Genomic DNA, 23,925 nt, shown 5'->3' on the forward strand with positions numbered 1-23,925 from the left:
AGAAACACATGTTTGTTGTAGTAGGACTAGAGCTGGTCAGGTGGCTCAGCCGCGGCCGCTGCTGGCTGAGGTTGAGAGTTGAGGCAGAGTGTTGCTCTCTTTGAGGAAGTGAAAGAAGTGGATTATGTTAGGTCAGCTCCGGCCAGATCAAAGCAAAAGTCTGACAAGAACCGAGAAACCTCTGAGAAATATATGCATGCAAGCAAGCACACGCGCACACACACACACACACACACACACACACATACACAAATACCGCACACACAACACACACACACACACACACACACACATTTTGGCATAGGACTGCCTGTCAGAATGCCAAAGAAACTACTCTTTGAGCTCTCCATAAATTTGCTTTGAAGGAGTTCTGACTGGGTAATAGCTTGTATGGAAAATACTGTCACAAGAGAAAACACACACAAACACACACACATGCCCGCATGGCACAAACACAATCTCAAAGCCCCTTATTTATAATCGCATTCGTGACAAAAGAATTGGAAGGAAACACAGCACCACTGGCATTAATTAAAGAGAATCATATTTTATGAAGCAATTCTCAGGAAGTAAGTGCAGCACTGACCCTCCAGCCCCACCCCAGACAGACAATGTCAAATAAACTAACACATTTAAATTAGGGCATAGACCAGACCAGTCTGGGCTAGGAGCAACATCACCCTACTAGCAACCCGCCTTAGCAACCCGTAAGTAGGCCTATAGTGTTGGCGAGGTTACTAGAGCAGAACTGGGCCTTTGTACAATGCTGAAAACACACACACACTGGTTTCTGTGGGTATATGTGCCCTGTCACTGATGTAGGACAAGCTTTTCATGGTGCAACATGCAGACCCCAGACCTGGTGAGTACAACGTGTGGCACTCCTGTGTTTCCTTGATATAATTCATGGCCGATTAAGCCGATGAAGACCCTGTTTGAATGCTGGAGCACCACACGTATTGCTTCCCAGGTAACGGGCCAATAGAGAGAGGAGATGAGCTTGAGGCTGCACCAGGATCTCTTACAAAGTCAGGCACTAGACTGGCCTGGAGCACGCTGCACTAGGCTGGACTGGACTGCTCATTACATACAATTTGACCAGACAGTAGATTTGATAAATCAACGCAGGTTCAGACGACAAGGTAAATCAAAAGACGAGCAAGTCAGGAAAGTAAAACAAATTGAATCAGATGACACTAAACAGGAAGTGATGGATCAGACTAGGCAGGACAGTGCAAAGCAGGACTTTACAGAAAACTCTGACAGATACAGCTCAAAACAGGCAGAACAGTGAATGTGTTTAACTTCCTCTGGTAACCAAATCTCTGAACCAAATTTAACACAAAAGACTCAAGAAATTAGAGTCGTTACAGTGTGTGTGTGTGTGCATTCTGTGAGAGTGTAAGTGAAGCCACACGTGCGCCTGTGTGGGATGATCGGACGACTTGAGGCGATGCTTTAGATTGCAGCTTAGCGAGGGCTAGAGGAAGATGAGGATCATTGGCGGAGTGATGTACGCATTGTGTGTTAAATATGCATGCACAGCAAAATGTGTGTGTGTGTGTTTTTCAGAAATAGCAGGAGAGGAAAAAACAGGAGGAGAGTACTACAGAATCATGCTGCAGTGGGCTCACACAAATGACAAGTGCACATGCAGTACACATACAATGAATGGCATGTACCCTCTCAACATAAAAGACATTCAATACTGGGGAAACAAAAGTGAGGACACGGACACACACTCCTGTCCTGACTGGTTTGAGGATATCAGTGATATGGATTACATGCAGGGGCAGCACAAACTGATGATTTAAAGATTAGGTGATCAACATGATATCAACACTTTCTCATAGCCACTTGAAGCCAAACCAGTCCAGTCTAGATCAGCATAGACAGCAGACACTTCACCGCCATGCTGCCCCTCAGCACTCTTCCAAAGTGAGCTTTTGAATATTTCACCTCCCACTGATTAAGGTCAGGACTGAGCAGAGGGGAGCATAGCAGATCTTTGACCAGTGCTTTGGGGAAAGTGAAGGACATTATGCTATATTACCCAGCAGGCACCAGGTGGTGGCGGTGCAGAGGACACCATGGCAACGCCATGAAAATGCCATGGCAACACCATAGCAACTGTGGCCTCATTTGCTCGCTGGTGGTGTGGTACAGCCCAGACTTGCTACAGTGGCATGGTCGTCAGATACACACTTCAGTCACATCAGTAATAGTAACATTATTCATTAATTATTTCATCAATCAATTAATTGATCATCATCATCATCAACAATCAGTCAAAAGGAGCAAGAACACAGTATCTACTGGTCTCTGTTTTTTGCTAAGTGAGAGACAGACAGAGGAATGAGCTGATTTAAACCCAAAGTGATCAAAGGAAAAAAGCAGAAGGTCAATGGATGGGTTAATTAACAAAGAGATGTGACCACCATGTGATGAAACTTTAAAAGAGGAGAGGTGGAGAATGTTCATAGCTTGTTAATGAAAACCAGGAGAAAGAACCGCAGAGGAGAGCAGGAGAAAGCAAACGAGACAGCAGACTGTGTGAGAGAAACATACTGATGTGTAAAAGCAGCGAGTGTCGAAAAGTAATGTTAGGTAGTACGAGAGGAGTGACAGACTGATAGCTATAGTAGATACAGATGAATAGAGAGTTTAGACTTTTACTTGTCTTTTTTGTCACAGGCACTAATGTCTTCACAGTCATATAGGAGGAATCGAAATTCAAAAATGATTTCAGTGTCTAGAATCGCTACAAAGCTAAAACATTTAAAACTATTTCATCTAACACTTCCTCCAAATATACCAAACTTAACTAATATATATATATACCTGTATGTATATATATGTATATATTTATTTGTACATATATATTTCTTTATAGATAAATGATAGAATTCAAATGATAATTGAATACAATAAAATATCTCAGTTAAATCACAGTATAACATGGTACATTCTCAAAAACATAGTATATTTTAATATATTCTTTTTTCTCAGCATAAAATAAAATAAATGAAACAAAAATAAGCCAGAGGGTTTTTAAGAGTCACTTCTGTTCATGCAGTCACAGACTTAAGTATTAGCGCCTCAATAGAAATTAATAATGCTCAATGACATACCAGGTTTAAGCCCTGTCGATTGGTTGAAAATGACTGTGTTCTACTACACAGGAAGCAGTCGAACTGTTGCCGTGGTTTCCACTGTTGGGGTGCAGAGTAGAGCGAGCTTACTACCTCACGGAAAGGTGGCTGCCCTGGGTCCTAAGCATTTGCTACAATTGAACTACACAACCCTCCCACCACAAACCTTTGAGATTTCATTCAGCTAAACATGCAATGATTCCGGGGCTTTCCAAAGGATGGGGAAACGCCAAAAGCATTTCTCTAAAAACAAAGACAGGTTGTTTTAAAAAATTTGCCCCAAGCAGACCTAGAAAAAAAGCAATCCATGTGCAGATAAAAGGTACAGTCTGCCCTCGTCGAAAGGCAAAGGAGTCAAAAGGGGAATTGAGAAGGTCAACTAACCCTTCGATCTGTGACGACATGCACAAACACAACGCACAGTCCCTCACATAGCAGGTCAACTCCCTCCCCCCCTCCCCTCCTTCGAGCCATTATCAACAGCATCCAAAAAGCTACAAAGTCTAAAAGTAGGTGTTCTTTTGCTACATCATGTCAAAGCTACATTCAACTACAATAGAAGAAGAGCTTGGCTGTGGCTGGTCTTAGTGTGAGAAATGAGGTGGATACGTTGACCTTATGAAAATGGAGAGTGTACGCATTGCAATGTTGGCACAGTTTACACAGTAGATGGCTTTTGGCACAGCTCACAGAAGGTACAATGCTACCGTTCACTACTCTCCCCCTGAACACATAGCATTTCGTATTCATATTGGTCAGCCAGAGCCAGGTGCGGCGGATTTTAACTCATTTATTACAATCACATCGGACCAAATTAGATTAAACCCATCCTACCTATAAGGAAATCAGCGGAGATGTGGAGCATCTGACTCTGGCTGAAACAAATGATCTAGAGGAAAAACAATTACAATGTCTCAGATGCAAACAGATGTGCCATTGCATCGCCGTCACATTGAAGGTGGGAATATTGCTCAAAGTCAAACAGTCATCTGATAATCTTGATTACAGGAGTTATTACTGACTGCATTCAGTGAAGTCTCAGCTATTGTATATGCACCTCAAATTGGAGTTTAAAACATTCACAGTATATCGTTCAGTCTTATTTGCCGAAAGGAAACAATAGTCAAAGTACCTACGAGATCATTTCCTTAGCACAAGTGTCTGTTTGTTATTTGAATCTCGGTAACGATGAATTTTATTGTCCATAATAGCAACATGAATTAACATCAAGTGAGTAGTTTTCCACATATCAGCAAAATATATTACCTGTAGATTGTGCAGTTACAACTGTGGCACACATGTCTGAAAAATACAATGAAGAATTGTGCTTCATATAATCCATCATCTACAAACTCTGCCTAACAGGACAGTAGTGAAATATAATAATATCCTAAGAGAGCTTTTACAATGTGCTGCACTTGGTTTAATTTCCCCTTACTTCCTCTGAATAAATCCTGACTGGCCACTTTAATAAAAAATAATAAAGTTCATAGCTGCACACCATTGTTCTGTATCATGTAGCTACAATTATTAAACTTACCACCAAGCCTCCTGCACAAATGTCTCCACAGCTTATTTGAATATTATGCAGCCATCTAGTGCCAATTACAGATATTGCACCAAGCATCCCCTTGATCCACTAACATGATGGTGAATTATGCTCACATGTGGAAAGAAAAGATGGGGCTATATCTACAAAAAACAAAATACTCGGAAACCAATCTTGCTTAAAAGCTGTTGAGTGAAAATTTGGCGCTGCTATTGAATCATTCCCACTTCCAACACTAGCCACATCCAGCCTCCTCTTTATTAAAACACTAACACAGTGAGAGAAATATATTGATAGAATAAAAAAGAGGGCCATGGGGAGAAAAGTCTGAGTAAGAAAGAAAAGAAAGAGACGGACATAAAAGAAAAATTTGCTACATGTCTTTTTTGTTTCTTATTGTTATTTCTCTTTTAAAGTTCAGTTTGTTGTTCAAATACTTTGACGCTCAACTGTGTTCGAGCTCTGGTTGGACCAGCGGTGACATGACAAGCTCCAACAGGGAGGAGGAGAAATGGTTCCTGTTCAATCTGATTGGTTAAAAGGGTTTCTAGTAAAATATGACATCACGTAGATGGTCCTGGGGTAGAGCTAGATGGGCCTGATGGTGTCAAAGGAGGTCAAAGGGCAAATAAATAGCACTGTCCTCACTGCCCAGTGAAAGGTGATCAGGCAGAGTGCATGAGAGAGCTGACTGCATTGCTTTTCATATCAACTGATTTACAAAAGGGAAGAAGAGGGGGCAGTCTCTCCAACACCAAGAAGCAGTCCACCAATCCAGTTCAAAAGCCAACAGCCAATGAGGACACGGAGCCAGAGTCTATTGACCCAACACTGGCATCTTTTGGGAGAGGGTGGGTCTCTCCACATCCCACCAAGGTGTGTTTTCAAAGCCAGAGGGAGGGAGACGTTTTGAGCATATATCTGTGTCTGTACGTGTGTGTGTGCACTCGTGCATGTGTGTGTCTGTGTGTACAAATATGACATCATTACTCACAAGTTGGAGACTACTCTTATCCATAGTTGTGACTCGGGGAGGGGAGGAGAACCGAAGATGACATCACAAAGCTCAATTCTGAGCGGAGGAGAAGTTCAGGAGCTGCTGTCCCCGGTGATGCAGCCTCGCCTTCACTCTCGTCGTCATGGGAACCATCCAAACGGATGTAGCTCACCCTGGTGTGGCGTCTCACTGTCGCCCTCACGAGAACGCGTACAATGGAGCGGGTGGCGGTAGCGTTGCTCTCACACAGAGCAGTGTTTGCAGTAGAACTACTGTCCATGTTAGTTCCCGCAGTGATGGTCGCTAGTTGATTACCTATGGTCACCAAGGCAGCTATATCTCTGGTGTCATCCCTGGCTCCAGCTGCCATGGCACCACGGTTCTCAACAGCTGTGGTGCTCGCTCCCACGTCTCCCTCTCTCCTCTCCCCCTGTCATACCTCGCTCTCCAGGCTGGAGAAGTGGGCCGACCCTCGGCGTGAGCACAGGCTCTTGGCTTTGAGTGGCAGGTGGGGGGAGTAGAACCTCCGTGGCTGTGGCACCGAGCGCAGTCTCTGATACTGGAGTTTGGCACTGGCCGAAGCCTGAGCCTGGCCCTGGCCCACCATCCCTACCCCTGCTGGTGGTGAGACGGAGGATGAGGAGGGCGGAGGCGGGATGGGCATCGGGAGGGAGGTGGGAGACATGGACGGCTGCTGGGGTGGCGACGGTGAGGGCTGAGGTGGATGGTCTGTGGGCTGTGTGCTGAGGCTGAGGTTAGATTGGCTGCCTGATTTGGCCTGACTGGAATCTGGTTTGGGGGGCAGAGGCTTGGGGCGAGAACCCCCGCTGAAGCTGTGGCAGTGGGGGAGAAGCTCTTCCTGGCTATGGGAAAGTGCCGTGGCTCCTCTCTTGGAGTGGGAGGTGTGCGAGCGGCTGTGGGGGTGTGGGTACGGGTGGGGCTGGGGGTAAAGGCTACAGGAACACATGGTTGCCCGTCCTGATTCTTCCCCTCTGTCCCTAGCTCGCCCCTTGCTCTTCCCTCCTCCACTTTTCCACTTTTTCTCTCCCTTCACAGGGATCTTGTCCATGGACCAGTATCTCCTGGGTGGAGGGAACGCTGCAGGGGGTGGCGGCCACTGTGAGCCGAGCCCTCCACTCCCTCCCCCTGAGCCCCAACCTACTCCTGGCCCTGAACCCCAGAAATCAGCACCAATCCATCCCTCTGCCCGAGTTCCTAGCAAAGAATCATCTCGACTGTTGATACTGCCCCCTTTCTCTCTGGAGGGGTAGGTGCCGAAAAACCAGCCTCCTCCACCTATGCCTCCGATTCCAGAGCTGCTCCCCCCTGTACCTCCCTCCCAGTATCTTTCAAAACGGCCAAACTCCCCTGATGAACCCTCATCTGAATAGCTGTCCTCCGCCCTGACCCTGTCCCTCTCTGACTCAGACACTGCCCCCCTACCTGCTCTCCTTCCCCTCTCCTCCACCCGGTCCCTCACTCTATCCCTCTCCTCCTCTTCCTCCTCATCATCATCCTCGTCATCCTCAGAGTCCCACTCAGGGAAGGAAAGCCCTTCTCTTGTCTGTGCTTTCTCTTTTTCATAATGCATTAACAAAGGACGCCGCTCTCCGACCCTCCCGCTGTCGTCTCTGTCAATCCCTCCACTTCTTCTCCTCTTGGAGGATGGAAGGAGCGGGTGGAGTGATGTTGGAGGAGTATTAGAATCATCTCCTCTGCCATTTACCCAAAATTTGACTGATGCAGGGAGTTTGTGGAGGTTAGGGTAGCGCTTATTAGGGATACGATGTCTGGAATGAGAGCGTGAGGATTTGGGACGCCTCTCCCTGCTCCTGCCACTGTCCTCCTGTTCCCTGTCATTGCCCTCATCTCCTCCTTCTCTCCTACCTCTGTCCCTCTCTCCTTCCCATGAATCCCTTCCCTTCTCCGCAAATGAACTCCGATACTGGGTAGAGAAGGAAGAGTAGTCTTGTATCCCTCCTTCCCTGTCTCCTTCTGCCTCCCCTTCCCTTTCTGGCTCTACATCTCCCTCCTCTGGCTCAGAGCGTCTTCCCCCAATTGATTTCTTCCTCTTCTTTGTCTTTAGCTCCTTTTTCTTCTTCTTTTTCACCTTTCGCCGCTTCCTTTCTCTCTCCCGCTCTCTTTCCCTCTCTTCCCTCTTTTTCCTCTTTTTGTTCTTTTTCTTCTTCTTCTTCTCTTTCTCCTTCTCTTTTCTCCTCTTCTTTTCCCTTTTTTGCCTCTCAGCATCTCCACCCGCTCCGCCCCGCTCTCTCTCGCTCCAGCTTGCCCACCACTCTTGGAGCTGGGACAGTTGGCTTCCACCTCTTTCCCTCTCTCGTTCCCTTTCTCTGTCACCCCAGGATGTGCGTGGTTTCCTGGGGGGTATGGGTGGTGGCAGGCGCCCGTGGCTGAGGGAACGAGGCCGGATGATTGAGCGTTCCCTCTCCCTCCCCCTGCCGAGGAGGAGGCTTGATTCTTCCGTCAGCTCCTCATCGTCGTCGTCATCCTCTCCATCTAGTCCTCCAGTCCTGTCTCGTGTGCTCCTGGAGGAGCTGTAAGAGTAGGTGGGAGAGGTGGAGCGAGAAGATGAAGCAGATGAGGACGTGGATGTGGATGAGGTGGTCGACGAAGAAGAGGAGGATGTATAGTGCAAAGATGCAGAGGGCGAAGGAGGGGTGTAAGAGGGGCTGAGGGGTACTGGCACAGGAAGTGAGAGCGGGGGAGAGAGGGGGCGTGCCCGCCTCCCTCCTCCCTCCCTCACTCCATCTCGTGCTCCTCCCCTCCGCCCCAGGGGCAGAATGTTCTCATACAGTGGCCCTCCAGGCTCTTTGGGCTTCTTGGGCCTCCGCTTCCTCCAGAAGGATGAGGGGAGAGGGGGAGAGGGGTGTGGCAGCGGGGGTGTAGGAGGCAGAGGGGCCTGACTCTTAGGAGGCAGTCTCGGAGTGCCCAGAGGTTTACTGGCCCCTTTCCCCTGACCTCCGCTGCCACCTCCCACCGCCCTCTTCCCCACCCCGTGGTCCATGCCCTTCTCTGAATAGAAGGCCACACTAGCTGGAGGGGGTTGGGGGTGGCCCCTAGGCATAGTCTTGGGGGTCTGGGACCCTGCCTGCTGCTCCATGCAGGGCCCCAGTCCCTCAGGGTCAATGGGACCATAATATCTCTTATAGCCATCAAGTCCCCCACCCCCTCCAGCAGTTGAAGCCCAGTTTGGTGGCACTTTCTGAGCAAAGGGTCCCATGTCAGTGATGGCCCCCCTTACAGCCAGTGGATTAGTGGCTGTAGCAGATTTGGGCAGCCTCCAGCGATCCACCACAGCCAGTCTGCGGTCTGGCCGGGGCAGGAAGGTGGAGCAAGGGAGGGGTGCACCGGCAATGGGGGTGTTGGAGGGACCCAGTGCTGTCCCAGAATGCACCACGGTGGGAGGAGAGCCCGGTAGAGGTGTTTTGTAGACGGGCTGTGGTTGCTGCTGTTGTGGTGGTTGCTGCTGTTGCGCCATGGCCATGACTGGGTTGGTCATAGACGTTGAGACAACATGTGGCTGCGAGGGGACTGTTACCATCGCAGTGTGATGGTGAGCAGGCAAAGATTTAGATCCACCTGGCGCTGTTTCATCCTCAAAGCTACAGCAGCTATACATGCCCTGTGGAGAAGAGAGCACAAATAAAGACCACAGAGTCAGAGTTTAATGGAACAGTGTGTAGGATTTAGTGGCATCTAGAGGTGACGACTACAGATTGCAACCAGCTAAAACTTCTACAATGTGCCAAGCATGAACTTATGGATAAGGATTCCTTTAGTGTTCACTGTTCAGGAGGTTTTTACCAGGAGCCAAATTATCCTCAGCGGTCTCCTCCTCTCCAAAACAAACAGACCCGGTGATATAAACCGGTAAAAATGCTAAAATAAAGCAGTTTCCTGTAACAAATCAGTGTTTCTCAGATGCTGTTTGGCTCATTGCAGACATACTGCTAGCCCAGCACCTGCTAATGTTTGGTAATTTTTTTTTTCTAATAACTTTAGGTCCAGACTTTCAGGAGGTTTTCACCAGAAGCCAAATTATCCGCAGACGTCTCCTCCTCTCCAAAACAAACAGGTCCGGTAATTTAAAGCAGTAAAAACACTGGATAGAACAGTTTCACATTAAAAAAATCAGTGTTTTTACAATGCTGCTTGTTGCTACGGTGGCCGACATGAAAACACAAATGGCCCCTGTCTAGAGCTAATGTTTGGTTTGTTCACTCTGGGCTACTGTAGAAACATGGCAGTGTAACATGGGGGACTCCGTAGACGAGGTCCCGCTGCCTACGTAGATATAAATGGCTCATTCTAAGATAATGAAAACATGACGATTCCTATTTACACTAAAGAAAACATGCTTCCCACACACTGAACCTTTAATCGCAGTGTAACATTAAAATAGAACAAACAATATATCCTGAGATGAAAAATTCAACCAATTAAATGCTGTTTTTGAGATAATGTAAAAATAGTAACAACACAGATGCAGATTTCACACCACATATGTCCAAAGGAAACTGTATTACTGTATGTGCATGAGAGATAAAGGGACAGAGAAAGAGGGGAGTGGATGAGGGTGGAAATCATAAAGCAGCAATCCAAATAAGTTCCAGTTTTCAAAAGAAATGCAAGATTGCTGTTTTTCAGATAAACATCCATTCCTATTTATAGTACAGTAGTGCATTGTTTGGTTAATGGAATTGCATACATAAATGCATAAATTACAACTGCAGTGGTGGAAAAAAAGGATAAATTATTATCAGTTAAAGCGACAACGATCACATGCATATGGTGTGGGCTGCTTCTGTCAAGGTCACTGTCAGAGGAACAGGATATCCAGGGTGTGAGCGGAATTGAATTTCAATTAATCTCCCGAATTGACTGAGTGGAATTGAATTGACCCCCGGACCTCACACTTTCTAACACTCGCACCCAGTAACAGATAAGGGCACACACAGACAAGAACACACATGTTCTAGCACATGTGTATGCATATGGTTACGTGTGTAGCATTTAGGATCCAATCATGTTGTCCTGTTTTAGCGCAGCGTAGTTTAAGTGCACTAAATTGTAGGAACACCTTGTTGTTGCCACAAAAAAAGAGATTTAACGAGGTGAAGTTAAAACATCAGCAATGGAAATGTGGGTATAAAATACTGAGACACTAAAACATTTCTCAGAAGGTCTGTAAAACAGTGAGACATTTCGTGTACCGGTGCAGAAAAACACTGCAGACACACACAGACAAAAACACTTACCCTGCTGATTGCCAGGAGAAAGTCCAATTTGCCAGAACTGGTGGCCATGCAGTGGCGCAGCTTCCAGTAGACCAAGTGTTCCCAGGCAAACACCAGAAGACTAAGGCCCATGGCCACCAGCAGCATGTAGAAGACCCCGGCCATGTTGTCAATATCCAGTTTGCTGCTCATCACCTCAATTTTGTCATTATGGCAGATACCTGACAGCCAGAGGCGCTCCAGCATCTCAATCTCATCTGGAAAGGGGATGGGGTGGGGTCGGCAAGGATGAGGAAGAGAAGCAGGGAAAGGGAAATGGATGAGGTTAACAGTAGAGAAGGAAAGAAAAGAGAGAGAACGTGGAGGGAGGGGAATGCATAATAGAAAGAAAAGTAAGACGGGACAAGACATAAAGGGGTTAAGAGATGAAAGAGGGGATCGTGTTGGATACGAGAAGAATTATGGCCAGGGGGGGTTGGGGTTAATTCAAGGTTGTAGAGACATTCAGTCAGACAGACAAACAGTCAGATAGATAGAGACAAGGAGCAATAGATAGTGAAAGGGACACACAGGGAGACAGAAAGGCTAATAATAAGCACTAAAGTACAGGTCTACAGTATTGCTTGCTGTTTGCCCATTATCCAAGGTGACTCCTCAAGGTCAGAGGTCAGAATACAAAAAGCAGCACTGTGTCCGAAGTAACAAAGAGGAAGCAGCCTGAGACACAGAGAGAGAGAGTCCAAAACAATGAAGTAGCACCGAGAAGTAAAATGGCAGCGACAACCTAATCTCAACATTGTAACCCGGAGTAAATGAGTAGAGGAGAAGAAGGGGCGACCAGGAGCCACGGTGAGATGGTTGGATAGGTTGAAACAAGCATGGAGGAGAGGGAGAGGGGTAATGAGAGAGTTGGGAAGAATGTTTTACAAAGGAAGAGAGAGAGAGGGAGGGAGCGGCATTCTTTCTCTGTCCACGAACGCATCAGGGGAAATGACACAGACAGAGAGACAGAGGGAGTTAGAGGGGGCTGGAACAAGGGAAGCAGAGATGGAGGACGAGAGGCTGAGATTGTGTCATTATGACAAACAGCGGGAACACTCCTCAGCTTGAAGAGGATGAGAGGAGAGAAAAAATGTGAAGAGAGAGAGAGAGAGAGAGAGAGACGATGGGAAGGGACAGAGACAGAGACAGAGACAGAGACAGAGACAGAGGCAGAGGGAGGAGATCATAATCATTTAATTGTGCTGGAGGGATGGTCCGAATCTCCATCAAGGTGGTAAGCTCTGGGGGATTCGAGATTCCCATCTGTTAACCTACCAGGAACCAAGCAGGACCGTTTTACCTCCTCCTCTACCTTTTCATTTATGATCTCGCTGGCCTAACGAATCCGAGCTGCCCTGCGAAACCTATGATTGGCTGGGGGGGTTGCTGGTGTAACCATAGTGATGGACAGCCTGAAAACGCAGCGAATGATTCATGATGAAATTAAAGAGGCGTATTCTCCAACAGAACTCATAATGAGAGCTTTCTGTTACACTAATAGCAATGGCGGGATGAGCAGCGCTGCAATAACCAGGTCTGAAGGTTGTATTTTACTGCATATTACAGTCTGTGAACTATTTCTAAGTGCCAAAGCAGGGTTTAAAAGCCGACAAGTCAACGCATCCACTCGCGCCACTACAGTACACTGCTCTGAGAAAACTCAAGCTCTGGCTTTTCATTTGTGCCATCATTAGCTGTGCTTGCGTAGCTTAGATGAAGCCGACTCAGTCATCTGTGTGATCTGGCTAATGTGTCTCCTGTAGAACATCATTAGCCAATCAGCCGTGGCCTCCAGCTACAGCAACAGATGGACACAGTGCTACTGCAGCCCACTGGCAGACTCAGGTAACAACTCCCTGTCTCTGATTCATTCATACATACATACATACATACATACACTCCAACAAGGGCGTAGGTACACTTCAACACTGGAGGGGACACGTGAAGAGATCTCACACACTTAATTTCGATAATTCTGGTGAATTTTTATGCATCAATGTATGTTTTTGGGGGGAACAAATGCACATGTTTTAAATATTAAGGAGGACACGTCCCCTTTATCCTGCCTGACATCTATGACGATGCATTCCAAGGCACAAAGGTCTGTTTTTAACTCCAGAGCAGAGCCCCATTGAAGAGGATTTATCGGTGTCAATGACCTTCAGTAGCAGCTGTGTCACCAAACAGGAGCCTGTTGTGAAAACAGCAAGTGTCTTAGTGAAGGGTACAGATAAACAGGTAGTCTCATGTCTGTCCTCCACTTCACAAGCCCCGGCTGAATCCTTTCTCTAAGCTCTAAGTCTCATCTCCTGGCTTTCCTTGCCATTTGACTTCCAGTGATTCATCTTCCGCTTCTTCGTCTCCCTCTTTTACAATCTGACTCTTTCTCACCGCACCGGTTTCTTCCCTCCCTTAGGCCTTTGTGATGGCAGTTGTCTCTACCTCTCAGTCGCAGCCAGCTCAGGCCTGCCAAATCTGACAGGTGTGTCAAATCCACACTCCACCTCTGTCGTTTCTGGCAGGTCAGGTCAGGTAGAGCTGGCACGCTGCAAACACAGAGCTGGCATGCACCACAAAGACATTATTTAATAAAGGAAACTGTATTCGTGTGTCTTAGCGTGTGTGTATCAGTGTGTGTCTGCGTGCTTATGTAAATGTGCAAGTGCCTGCGTGCATGCTTGCATTTTTGCCAGATGTGGCACCGTGCCAAACATGTCCAGAGCCGCTGAGCTCCACAGTTGTTGAGCAGTAAACCATGACCCGTACAATCCTGTGCTTTTATCACAACACGACAAACCTCTCGGCATTCATTGCAAGATTGCTACCGGAAAAAAAACACACTCTCCCAGCCAAGAGCTGCAAACCCAGCTTCTCACATTTTTTTTAATATCTACTCACTGAATAATATATTCTTGGAATCAAAATCCTGATACTATGCAAAAAATAGAAGTGGATCTGATAAGAGGGGGGAAAAAAGGAAATCTTCCTACTCAGCAGTTTTGCCTTTATCAGGATACAAGTTGTAGCGAGATCAATGGACCTTCTCTTAAAGCCGTGGTATGAATCACCAGAGGCAGCAACAAGGAGAACAATACACTCACGGGGTTGACAAAGCAGTGTCGGACTTCTCTAGTGCCCCTCTAATGCAGTTGTAAAATGATATGACTCAACACGGCATGGTACAATAATGATGTAACACTGTGACATGATTTAGCCCGGCTGAAGGTGTGATGCGGAGTCCTTGAGCCGGAGGGCGATTGTTGAGATGCAGCGTTTGAGGGCACTTTGAATGTGAGCCCCCCCCGGCCCCCCTTCCCTCCCTCCACATCCAAACAAACTAATCCTCTTCCTTAGTAATCCACTCCAATAATGCCTGCCTACAACTAGAACCCTCAGCATTCAACACCACCCTTTTACTATATCCATCCAGTGTACACAACTGATGTTAAGGGCTTTTTGCTGCACAGAGCAGGAGCAAGGACAAGGGAACATACCAGGAACTAACAGAAACAACAGACATAGCATGTCAAGGCTGTCTGGGCTCTCTGTTTTTCTCACTCACTCACTCACTCACACACACACACACACACACACACACACACATCCTTTCCCAGGTCCAACTATTCAGCTCCAGACGCCGTTCTTATTTAATAGATCTTGGCACCAAATTGGCATTATCAGTGTGTAAGCAGCTAAAGTGTCTGCGTGCCAGAAACAGCTAAAGGGCTTTGTCCGCCACGCCATAAGCAAAGCTGATTTAAAGCACGAGGAAAAGCCAAACAAGCAGCATCCGATTGAGACAATAAATGCGTGTGGCGGACTGTGTAAAATGACAATCAAGCATTAGTGTACTGACAACTATTGCTAAAAACAGATTCTCTCTGTCAGTAACAAGGAACCGTCCTCCAATGGATTAATTTTAGACACAAATGTGTGCAGCATACTAATAACTCTGCCATAGCTATCAATTATCCAATTATCTGATCTAGGTTTTTTTTTGTTTTTTTCATATCTCTCTTTTTGCTTCATCGGGCTCATCTCATGTTCAGGGTATTTTCAGGTGTTCCTTTTTTTCTTACACTTCCTCACTCCACGTGTCAGCATCAGCTAATCTGTAATGAGTGTAAATCTGTCACAGCACAAGTTGTGATGATCTTTTTTTACACTGACTCACACAAGTAAATCCCTTTTTTTTTTTTCTTTTACCAGCCCGAGCAGGAGGAAGGAGAAAGAGAGTGAAAGTCGGGTAGGTTGAGAGGAGTGAAAAAGGGTGGGGGGGGGTACTTTCACCAACAGAATCAAGTCATTTCTGCAATGCTTGAAACTACAGACTGTATAATGAAGATAGACAATATGAAAGCTCCCCAAAAAGAGGCCAAAACATCTTGATCACCCCCTGGTGGCTGGCTGCAGTACAGGTCATAAAACCCTTCTCCTCGACGTTAACGGATGGGACATGGGGCGCGCTAAGAAGTCAAAGTACTCATCAAATTGATTCTTAACAAAGATGGTTTCTGTCATATTACGTAGTCCTTATCACCCTGATGTAGGTTCGTGCTTCTTTTTCATTAGTTGTTTGATGGTATAAAAAGGTGTTGTGACATCCTGATAGACAGCTATGTGTGCCAACTGTTGTGCTTATGATGAATGGCGCTGCTCGAGATTGGTTGGACGGGTGTATGGGCAGGTAGAACTGGGTCAATTTCCGGTTTTTGCCAGTCCAATCCGGTGTACAAGCTTAAACTGGTTTGATTTTACGCAAACCAGCTGAACTGACTTTTGTCAGTGGCCTACATTAGCAACCTGTGTTGACAGCGTCACAACACTAAATCAAACATGTATTGGATTAATAAAAAGCAATATGGCAACATGATTAACACAATTTATGTTTATAAACTATCCAATGGAGCCACTACTGTCTTATAGGCTGTGGCCAAAGCACCAGCAAGATGAAGGAAATCATATTTCAGCAGTTCATGTGTTTTTTGGGGTGACGAGAGGAGATATGGCAGAGTTAGTCTCTCAAGAAGCTACAAGAAGCTATTGTAAAACTGCACCTATATGACAAGATTTTGGATTTGAAGCCTGCATGAAGTTGAAATAAGGAATGAGGAATTACCTCCTTCTTTCACTACATAAACTTTAACACAGTGGAAGCTGACGCGAGTGAGATCACCAGTGGGCTGAAAGTTTCTGTTGGCATTCGCTAATAACAAGCTAGGCTACTTGCTGTTGGCGATTTTATGTCATTTCCAGCAAATATCACAATATAAAATATGTTTTCCGTTTTAAAAGTAATCTTACAAACACAGGAAGATATCAAGTAGACTATTCACCATCTTCTAATTGGTTATGTCTCCAGTCTGATCTGAAGCACACAGATGATGCTGTTGTGCGTATGTAAAGGACTCAGTGTGGCCAGCAAGCTTTGATGCTACATGATGCTACACGACAGTCACATGCTAGCTGTTGCTGGGACCAGTGTCATTATGGCCCACTCAGAAGTTGCTGTTTGGTTTAACATCAAACCGGTTTGAAAAAAAAATTCACACCTACCCCACAGACTATGCTTGTAACCAACAAATAATATTCCTCCTGCGCCCACCTCCCCCTTTATTTCCCCTCCTCTCTTATAGCCAATAAAGAGACCTACAAACCTCTTAACCATCACCATTTGCCCTCTCCTACACACCATTATTTCCTCACAATCGAAACACCTTACAGCCATCGCTCTCTCCACACCTCCGACTCCCCTCATCCACTTCAACGTCCTCTCATTCATCTACCCCCCCTGTCCTCCATTCACCCCCATGCTAGTGCTACTCTGCCGCTCGTTTCTCTGTCTTGTCATTTTAAGCATAACCTTCTCTTTGCCCCTCCATTGTCCTAATTATTTTCCCTCTCCTCCCCTCCCCTCCCCATAGTTCTCACCATCTCCCACCAGCTGCAGCAGGGCCAGGTCAAGAGGACGTTTCCAGCGTGAGTTTTTGTGCAGGGCGATACCGTAGCCTGTGGTGGCAAAAACCTTCCCCGAGCCTATGGTCATCACCTTGGAAAAAGGACAATGCGCAGATATTAACAAAAAAAAAAACGACCAAGAGACAAAGATGTTGAATCTAGTGTGTGAGCAAAAGTGCCTGTATGGGTTAGTCCTCACCTTACAACCTTCGTCCTTCCTGGCCATATAGTTCAATACTGCAGCATCATAAATAAAAGCATCCAGTTTCCTGTAAAGGGATCAAGAGAGAAATTCATTCATCATTTAATGGGAGAGAGGGAGCAGAGGGATGGAGAGAGCAGCTGAGGCAGGAGAGGAGGAGGAGGAGGAGGAGGAGGCATAAAGGTGGATCTCTACAATGTACCTGGGAAGAGAGTTAGGGTGCAAAAATATTCGGCAGACAGGCGCACAGAATGATAGAGAGGGCATGAAAAGTTAAATCATAACAAGAAGAAAGGAAGGATGGGTGGAATAGTAAAGCAGGCTTGGCGGAAAAGAGTGGAAACACAAGGAGAATAAAATAAGGCAGAGATCAGGGAAAGATGTGTGAGTAAGAGGGAGCAGGAAGGTGGTGGAGGAGGAGGCGGAGGGGAGGAGGAGGAGGATGGGGATTTATACGGTGCGAAGAGCGCGGTGACAGGAAGAGAGGGAGAGAGGGAGAGAGTGGAGGGTGGGGGGAGATTTACACACTTCAGGGGGGAAAGACATGGGATAGAGCCAGAGAGTGATGAGGATTATAAAGTTTAAATACAGACACACCGAGAAAGCACACTGGGAGGGGAAAGAATGGACCAAAGAAGAGAAGGAGAAAAGAGAGAAATGGTAAGATAAGAGGCCAGATGAGGCGTGAGAGGAAGAAAAGATAAGTACTGAGGAAGAGGAGAAAAGACAAGCAGGAAAAAAGCAAGAGTTTCTCATTTTTTTGTGCATGTTAACACTGGGAGTTATAATTGTGGTGTCAAGGCAATGGGGAGGGAGGAATGATGACAGAGGCTTAGGATAAAGTAAACTGGGATTATCCAACACATGACGGGTGATAGAGATTCTACGAGAAACTGAAGGGGGAAATGCTGCTCGCACTGTGTGGGTGGGTGGAGATAGCGCTGAAGGTGGAGAGAGAGAGGGAGTAAAGGTGAGAGAATCTGTGCAGGAAGGCAAGGAGTGTGATAAAAGATGTGAAATGTTAGTTGGAGTTGAAAAGCACGCTACTGTGTACGATGGCCTGCTAGTGAGACAGTGAGAACATGAAATAAAATCACACAAAATTAATGGCAGCAGGTATGACTCCAACAAAAACAAAATTATAAAATGATAAACCACATTAGGTGATTTCTCTTTAACAAACTGACAGACATAAAATGAATAGTGTTTGAACTGTGACTGTTTTTTTCACTGCTGTTTCCAATGTAAAAAACAAAGTTTCAATCTCAACTATAAGCAAACATACTGTAGACAAAAAATCCTTTAAGTGCTAAGAGGAATGGCAATTTGAACACCTACTCGATAAAGATGGTGTGATACAATCGCTCCAAAACAGCTACTAAATTGACTTTGTTGTGAGATTGTATTGTACAGTATCTAAGAGCGGTCAGTATCAGTTCAAGGTGCCCATGTTTCATCTGAAGACAACTGGAGCGTTCTGTCAGAAATCAATCACTCTCTGACCTCAACCTGTTTCCACTTGAACAGATTTTTTTCTCCTACATGTTCACCTATATGAGAGAGTGTTACAAGGCTGCTGTTGCTCAACCCAGAGCAGGCAAAACCTAAAAAAATTCAGAAGATGTAAAGAAGTGTCAACCCTGTAATATATATATATATAGAAGATGTAAAGAAGTGTCAACCCTGTAATATATATATATATATATATATATAAAAAATAAGTTNTCCTACATGTTCACCTATATGAGAGAGTGTTACAAGGCTGCTGTTGCTCAACCCAGAGCAGGGAAAACCTAAAAAAATTCAGAAGATGTAAAGAAGTGTCAACCCTGTAATATATATATATATAAAAAATAAGTTTTTACAAGTTTACACATTTTTTTGCTAATTAAAGGAGCTCTATAAAAAAATCACAGTGTATGAGTTGTCTGGAAATGGTTCTCAACATGGAGGTGGCTGAACCTGCGGCTAGCAGCTAACAATGCTAACTCCATAAAAAGCGTTAAACAACAGCAACAGTGCTGACAGAGCTAACGGTGTTAAATGGGGGGAACCGGAGGATGGGCACTATGCTGCAGCAACCACAGTATCAGCACGATCAGCTGTATGAGCACAGTGCAAAGCCACAATGATGACCTAGCCATAGTACTAACGAGCATGCACGGCCGGACTAGCTTACCAAAACAAACCACAGAGAAGCTCAGATAACAGCACACACAGAGGGAGTGTGACTTAATTCTCTGCTCGGGAAGTCATCACAAATAGTGGCTTGTTAGTACATTAACGCTCTAAATGTGGCATACAGAACCTTTAAAATTTAAGAACAAAAAATTAACCTTTTTGCATATTTATTTAATTTGAACCACAGGTATTTGAATGATGGATAACCCTGTTTCTTAGCTTTCAGGCAGAGAACCATTCAGATCTCGGATACAAGCAGCTGAAATGTGTTTTTTCCATGGGGTGGCTGGGCTCATCCTTAGAGATAGGGTAAGGAGGGTAAGGAGCTCGGACATCTGGAAGGACTATCATTCATCAAGTATCATTTGAGGTGGTTCAGGCATCTGATCAGGATGCCTCCTGGGCACCTCCAGTTAGAGGTGTTCCAAGCCCCGGGGCCCCGGGGCAGACCCAGAACATGCTGGAGGGATGACATATCTCATCTGGCCTGGGAACGCCTTAAGGCCCGAACATACTCGGGCGTACTATAAGCAGAACGGACTCCGCGAGGAATGTCCGCAGTCATTCGGGCTTCCATAGTCGAGCGCACTTCCGCATTGTAGTTTCCTGTAAAAATGTCCGTGAAAAATTCCCGCGATGTGAAAAATACATGCCGAGTAGTCACTGGTGCGCGGAGCGGAGTCCGCGCGGTCGTAAAATCTGAGCTTTGCGCGCACAGGCCTTGCGGACGTCCGCTTTGAGTCCGCGCGGACCTCCGCGGAGTCCGTTCCGCGTATGTTCCACCCGAGTATGTTCGGGCCTTTAGGGTTCCCCAGGAGGAGCTGGAAAGTGTTGCTGGGGAGATGGACGTCTGGGGTGCTTTGCTTGGCCTGCTGCCCTTGAGACCTATCTGTGGATGGATTCAGATATGTTTGATTTTGAAGAGGATATCTGTATCTTTTGGTGGATTGGTGGTCCAGTATGGGTAAATTTTAGGGCCCTTGACTCCTGGTTGGTTAATCAAGCCATGTTCTAACACTCTCCTACGTATGTTAACATGAGGGACAAAATTTGTTCAAACCAAAAGGGATGAGGTCAGAAACAGACTGATAGGGATCACTCTCTGGGAGAAATGTCATGTTTCAGTAGATGATGTCATTTTTAAACAATTGTTATTGAATCGTTAAGTTTAACCATGACAAGCATTTATCAGAACTTTATGACAAATGTAGTCTAGAGTCCACTAATTGAGAAAGAAATCATTAAGAGAATCCAGATTTGTTATGGTTGTTGGAAGGCAATCCATTGAGTTGACTTTATTCTAAGCAGATATTTGTTTTGGTTAGATTTATTAGAAAAGAAAGCATTGTCACTAAGACAGAGTATCTTGTATCCTTCATAGTCTGGCAATTCTGTTAAGTAAATTGGGTCTATTTAAACTATGTTCACATCATCAAGCATTCATTGATCCGGTGCGGCACAGTTTGTTCTGTAAGCTGTTTTTCTCTTTTTTCTTTGGTCATGTTACCAATTTCAAAAGTATTTGCAACGTTATAGACATAGATGGCCCAGTTTTGTGAAAACATATTCCAGCTGTGAAATACTTCTTTAAAGTAAAAAAAAAAAAAACTTTTCTCTTTCAACGTTAAAACTATTGGATCAGTACATAATAATTTGTGATGGGAGCATCTTGGTTGTATTTGTCTTGTAAGCTTATATATAGATTTTATGTCTCAAGCAAAGAACAATATAGTTTTATATTTGCCTGAGGGAAGTCTGAACAATTTGAACAACTTGCCCAAATCTAACACACAATAATTTGCCAGTATGCTTCAATGGAAACTCAGCTACTGGAAACTAAAAAAGCGAGATGTGGAGAGAGAAAAAAGATCTTAGCAGGATGCATGAAAATCATGTAAAAGCAGACAGACCCGGTCTTGAGGTTCAGTATGGCGTCCTCCACTCCTCTCTGGTTGTATTTGCCCATGTACTGGTGCATGTCTGGGTAGTTGGAGCGGATGTTTTTTTCTGTGCTCCCGTTGGGCACCGTGCCAAACTTCAGAGGTGGGTACTGCTCCTCGGGATGCTGAAACTAGCGGAGCAAAGGGAGGCGAGGGAGGGAGACGGAAGGGGCATGAGACACACCAGGCTGTGCACCAATCTGTCTGACCTATTTCTGTCCACTTCCCAGACTAACTTACAACACTCCATGCACAGTCAAATCTTTGAAAAGAGAGCAGTCTGTGGACTTAAAGTAGCATTTAGAACTGTCTTATAAGTATTCAAGAACTGTGGTAATTGAGTTACGTTAAATGAGATTTTATTCATTTCTGAATTCCTGTGCTTTAATCAATTTAACATTCAAATGCATGGGATTTGGCTCACTCTAAGACTTTAATTCTCCTTCTGCTTTCCCTACTTAATCAGTATTCAAGCAACGAGGTACCTTCTTGTCCGAGAGGCCTGACACTGTGTCAATGTACTCCTCCTGGATCATAAAGGCAGCCAGGTTAGCAGTGTAGGAGGCCAGAAAGATGACAGCAAAGAAAGCCCAGATCAGCACCATGATCTTGCTGGTGGTTCCTCTGGGGTTCTCTACTGGCACGGAGTTGTTGAAGACAATAGCCCACAAAAGCCATACAGACTTTCCTATCGTGAAAGTAGACCCTCCAGACTCTGGCCAAAATGATGAAGAGGGAAAAAGACAGAATGAAAAAGAGAGAGCGTAATGAGTGGTTGTAACATTAACTTTTTTTTTCCAGCCAGTACACAGCACAATAGTCTATTCAGTAGCGACTGGCTGCAGATGAAGCAGCCGATTCAAATTAAACTTCCCTGAATGATCTTGTAAAAATGGGTTTACTGGATATGAAAATACCTGGCAGGCTTTTTGACACCAAAGCTCATAAGGCGTCGACTATACATTTCGACGACGGCAGCTTTCAATTCAGCTGCTACGTGATCTTACAAATGATTAAACCACATGGTGCAAATCACCATTGAAAGGGCTCAAACACTCCTTCCTTTATACAACAGGAGTAAAGGAGGAAGGAAGGAGAGAGATATGAGTGAATGAGAGGGATATATGGGAGGATGACAGAGAGGTAAAATTATGTAGAGCACAGCAATCATGCAGTAAAAGAGGCGAGTCGGGTTGGGTATTGGACCGAGGCATCAGGCATACTGAGTATCACAGGGGTACAAACTATGCTGTTGAATAATAAATGGCTGCTTCAATATCGAGAATACTTGGATGCAGTTCAACATACTGTAGGTATAATTTCCTCTTCGCCTCACTCACAGACAAGGATTCAGGGCAGCACATTCAAAGTCCAATCCCATTTCTTATTTTTACCCCCACTCCTCGTTTTTGAGTGTCCGTTTGCCCCTCAGAATAGAGTTAAAAGCATGAGTGGTTCTAATCTTCCCCTTTGAAATGGGACAACCGTTCAAGACCCTGATAAGTCAACGGTCGTCTTCGATGGCATTTACGTAAACAGATTCAACTACGGCAATAATGACATTATCAAAATTATATTTGCCATTTATCTGATGGAGATAGGAAAGCATGGACACTTGAAATTCGTTCACAACTTAAGTTTCATGCTATCAATCGATAGTTAGATGCCCAAAATAGTGTCTGTGGTTAACACAAGCTTAAAAAGACTTTCACGTTTTGTTCTATGAAATAAAATACGTCAGTAAATACCCCACTTGTAAAATGTTAACCCTTTACGTGTCTTAAAAAGGCGGTTGCTAACAAGAGGCTTAATTAGACTACAGAGCATCATTACCCCAAACACAGCTTTACAGCTGTCATGCAACCATGGTGTAGTTTTTTATTTCTGGTGTTTGCATTTGCACTTCAAAAATCATAAAAGTGGTGTTAATCTGTTAGGATTATCTTGCTGAACAAAATGTGTGAGTATCATAAACTTTTGTTGGCTACAAAGCTTATTTTCTGCATTAATCCAAAATCCAATAGAAAAATACCATGTGCTTTTTGTAGCAGGAAACTGGGTCGTGTTAACTTCCATGCTGGCCTACAAATAAACATCATCCCTGCAGCGCTCTATTACTTGGCCACTAGTGATGCTCTGTAGGCTAACGTTAGCAACCTGTGCTCCAACCCTGCCAGTCTGCACTGATATTAGAGCAGCAGTGGGACTGTCTTGCACAAATCAGCAACGACAATGTAGTGTTAGCTAGCTAGCTTGTTGGCTACTATGACATCAGCATACTACTTTTGTTATGCTTGTTATAAAGAAAATTATCATAATACATCAAAACAGCATTAAACTAAGATAATAGATCGTTTTACTGTTAGTAAACAGTATGGCGTTTTTTGGTGGGCGGGGCTTAGCTGGAGCCAAGACAACACTCCACAAACGTTCGCTAGCGCTAGCTAGGGAGTTCTGTTGGCTTGTTTTAGACAAAGGAGGAAGATGATGCAAGTGCTGCATTAGAAATAATTATTCCCAGTGCCAGCATGCACTTAGGCACAAACTGGACTGTTTGTAAGTTCGGAGCGCTGTCTGAATGAACCAAACTCTCGGAGTGGCAGAGCGCACTCTTGGCACTTTGCCTGAGGAGCAACAGAGTGCAGAGAA

At 45.2% G+C, this 23,925-nt stretch overlaps 2 protein-coding genes across 2 annotated transcripts in view; both read right to left on the bottom strand.

Moving 5' to 3' along the window:
• The window catches only part of prkcg (protein kinase C, gamma), a 44,060-nt gene extending 40,487 nt beyond the window's left edge, over nt 1–3,573 (bottom strand). Inside the window, exon 1 of the mRNA XM_050046738.1 lies at nt 3,132–3,573. The gene's annotated coding sequence lies outside the window, so the exon portion shown is untranslated. The remainder of the gene's footprint in view (nt 1–3,131) is intronic.
• Nucleotides 3,574–6,115: 2,542 nt separating this feature from the next.
• The window catches only part of LOC126391796 (glutamate receptor ionotropic, NMDA 2D), a 64,524-nt gene continuing 46,714 nt past the window's right edge, over nt 6,116–23,925 (bottom strand). Inside the window, exons 11-16 of the mRNA XM_050046737.1 lie at nt 21,762–21,991; nt 21,247–21,407; nt 17,153–17,222; nt 16,927–17,044; nt 10,975–11,210; nt 6,116–9,338 (exon numbers count right to left, since the gene is read on the bottom strand). Of these exons, the coding sequence (XP_049902694.1) occupies nt 6,132–9,338; nt 10,975–11,210; nt 16,927–17,044; nt 17,153–17,222; nt 21,247–21,407; nt 21,762–21,991 (4,022 nt within the window). The 3' untranslated portion in view covers nt 6,116–6,131. The remainder of the gene's footprint in view (nt 9,339–10,974; nt 11,211–16,926; nt 17,045–17,152; nt 17,223–21,246; nt 21,408–21,761; nt 21,992–23,925) is intronic.

This window comes from Epinephelus moara, chromosome 6 (assembly GCF_006386435.1).
Source record: "Epinephelus moara isolate mb chromosome 6, YSFRI_EMoa_1.0, whole genome shotgun sequence".
Taxonomy (NCBI): domain Eukaryota; kingdom Metazoa; phylum Chordata; class Actinopteri; order Perciformes; family Serranidae; genus Epinephelus; species Epinephelus moara.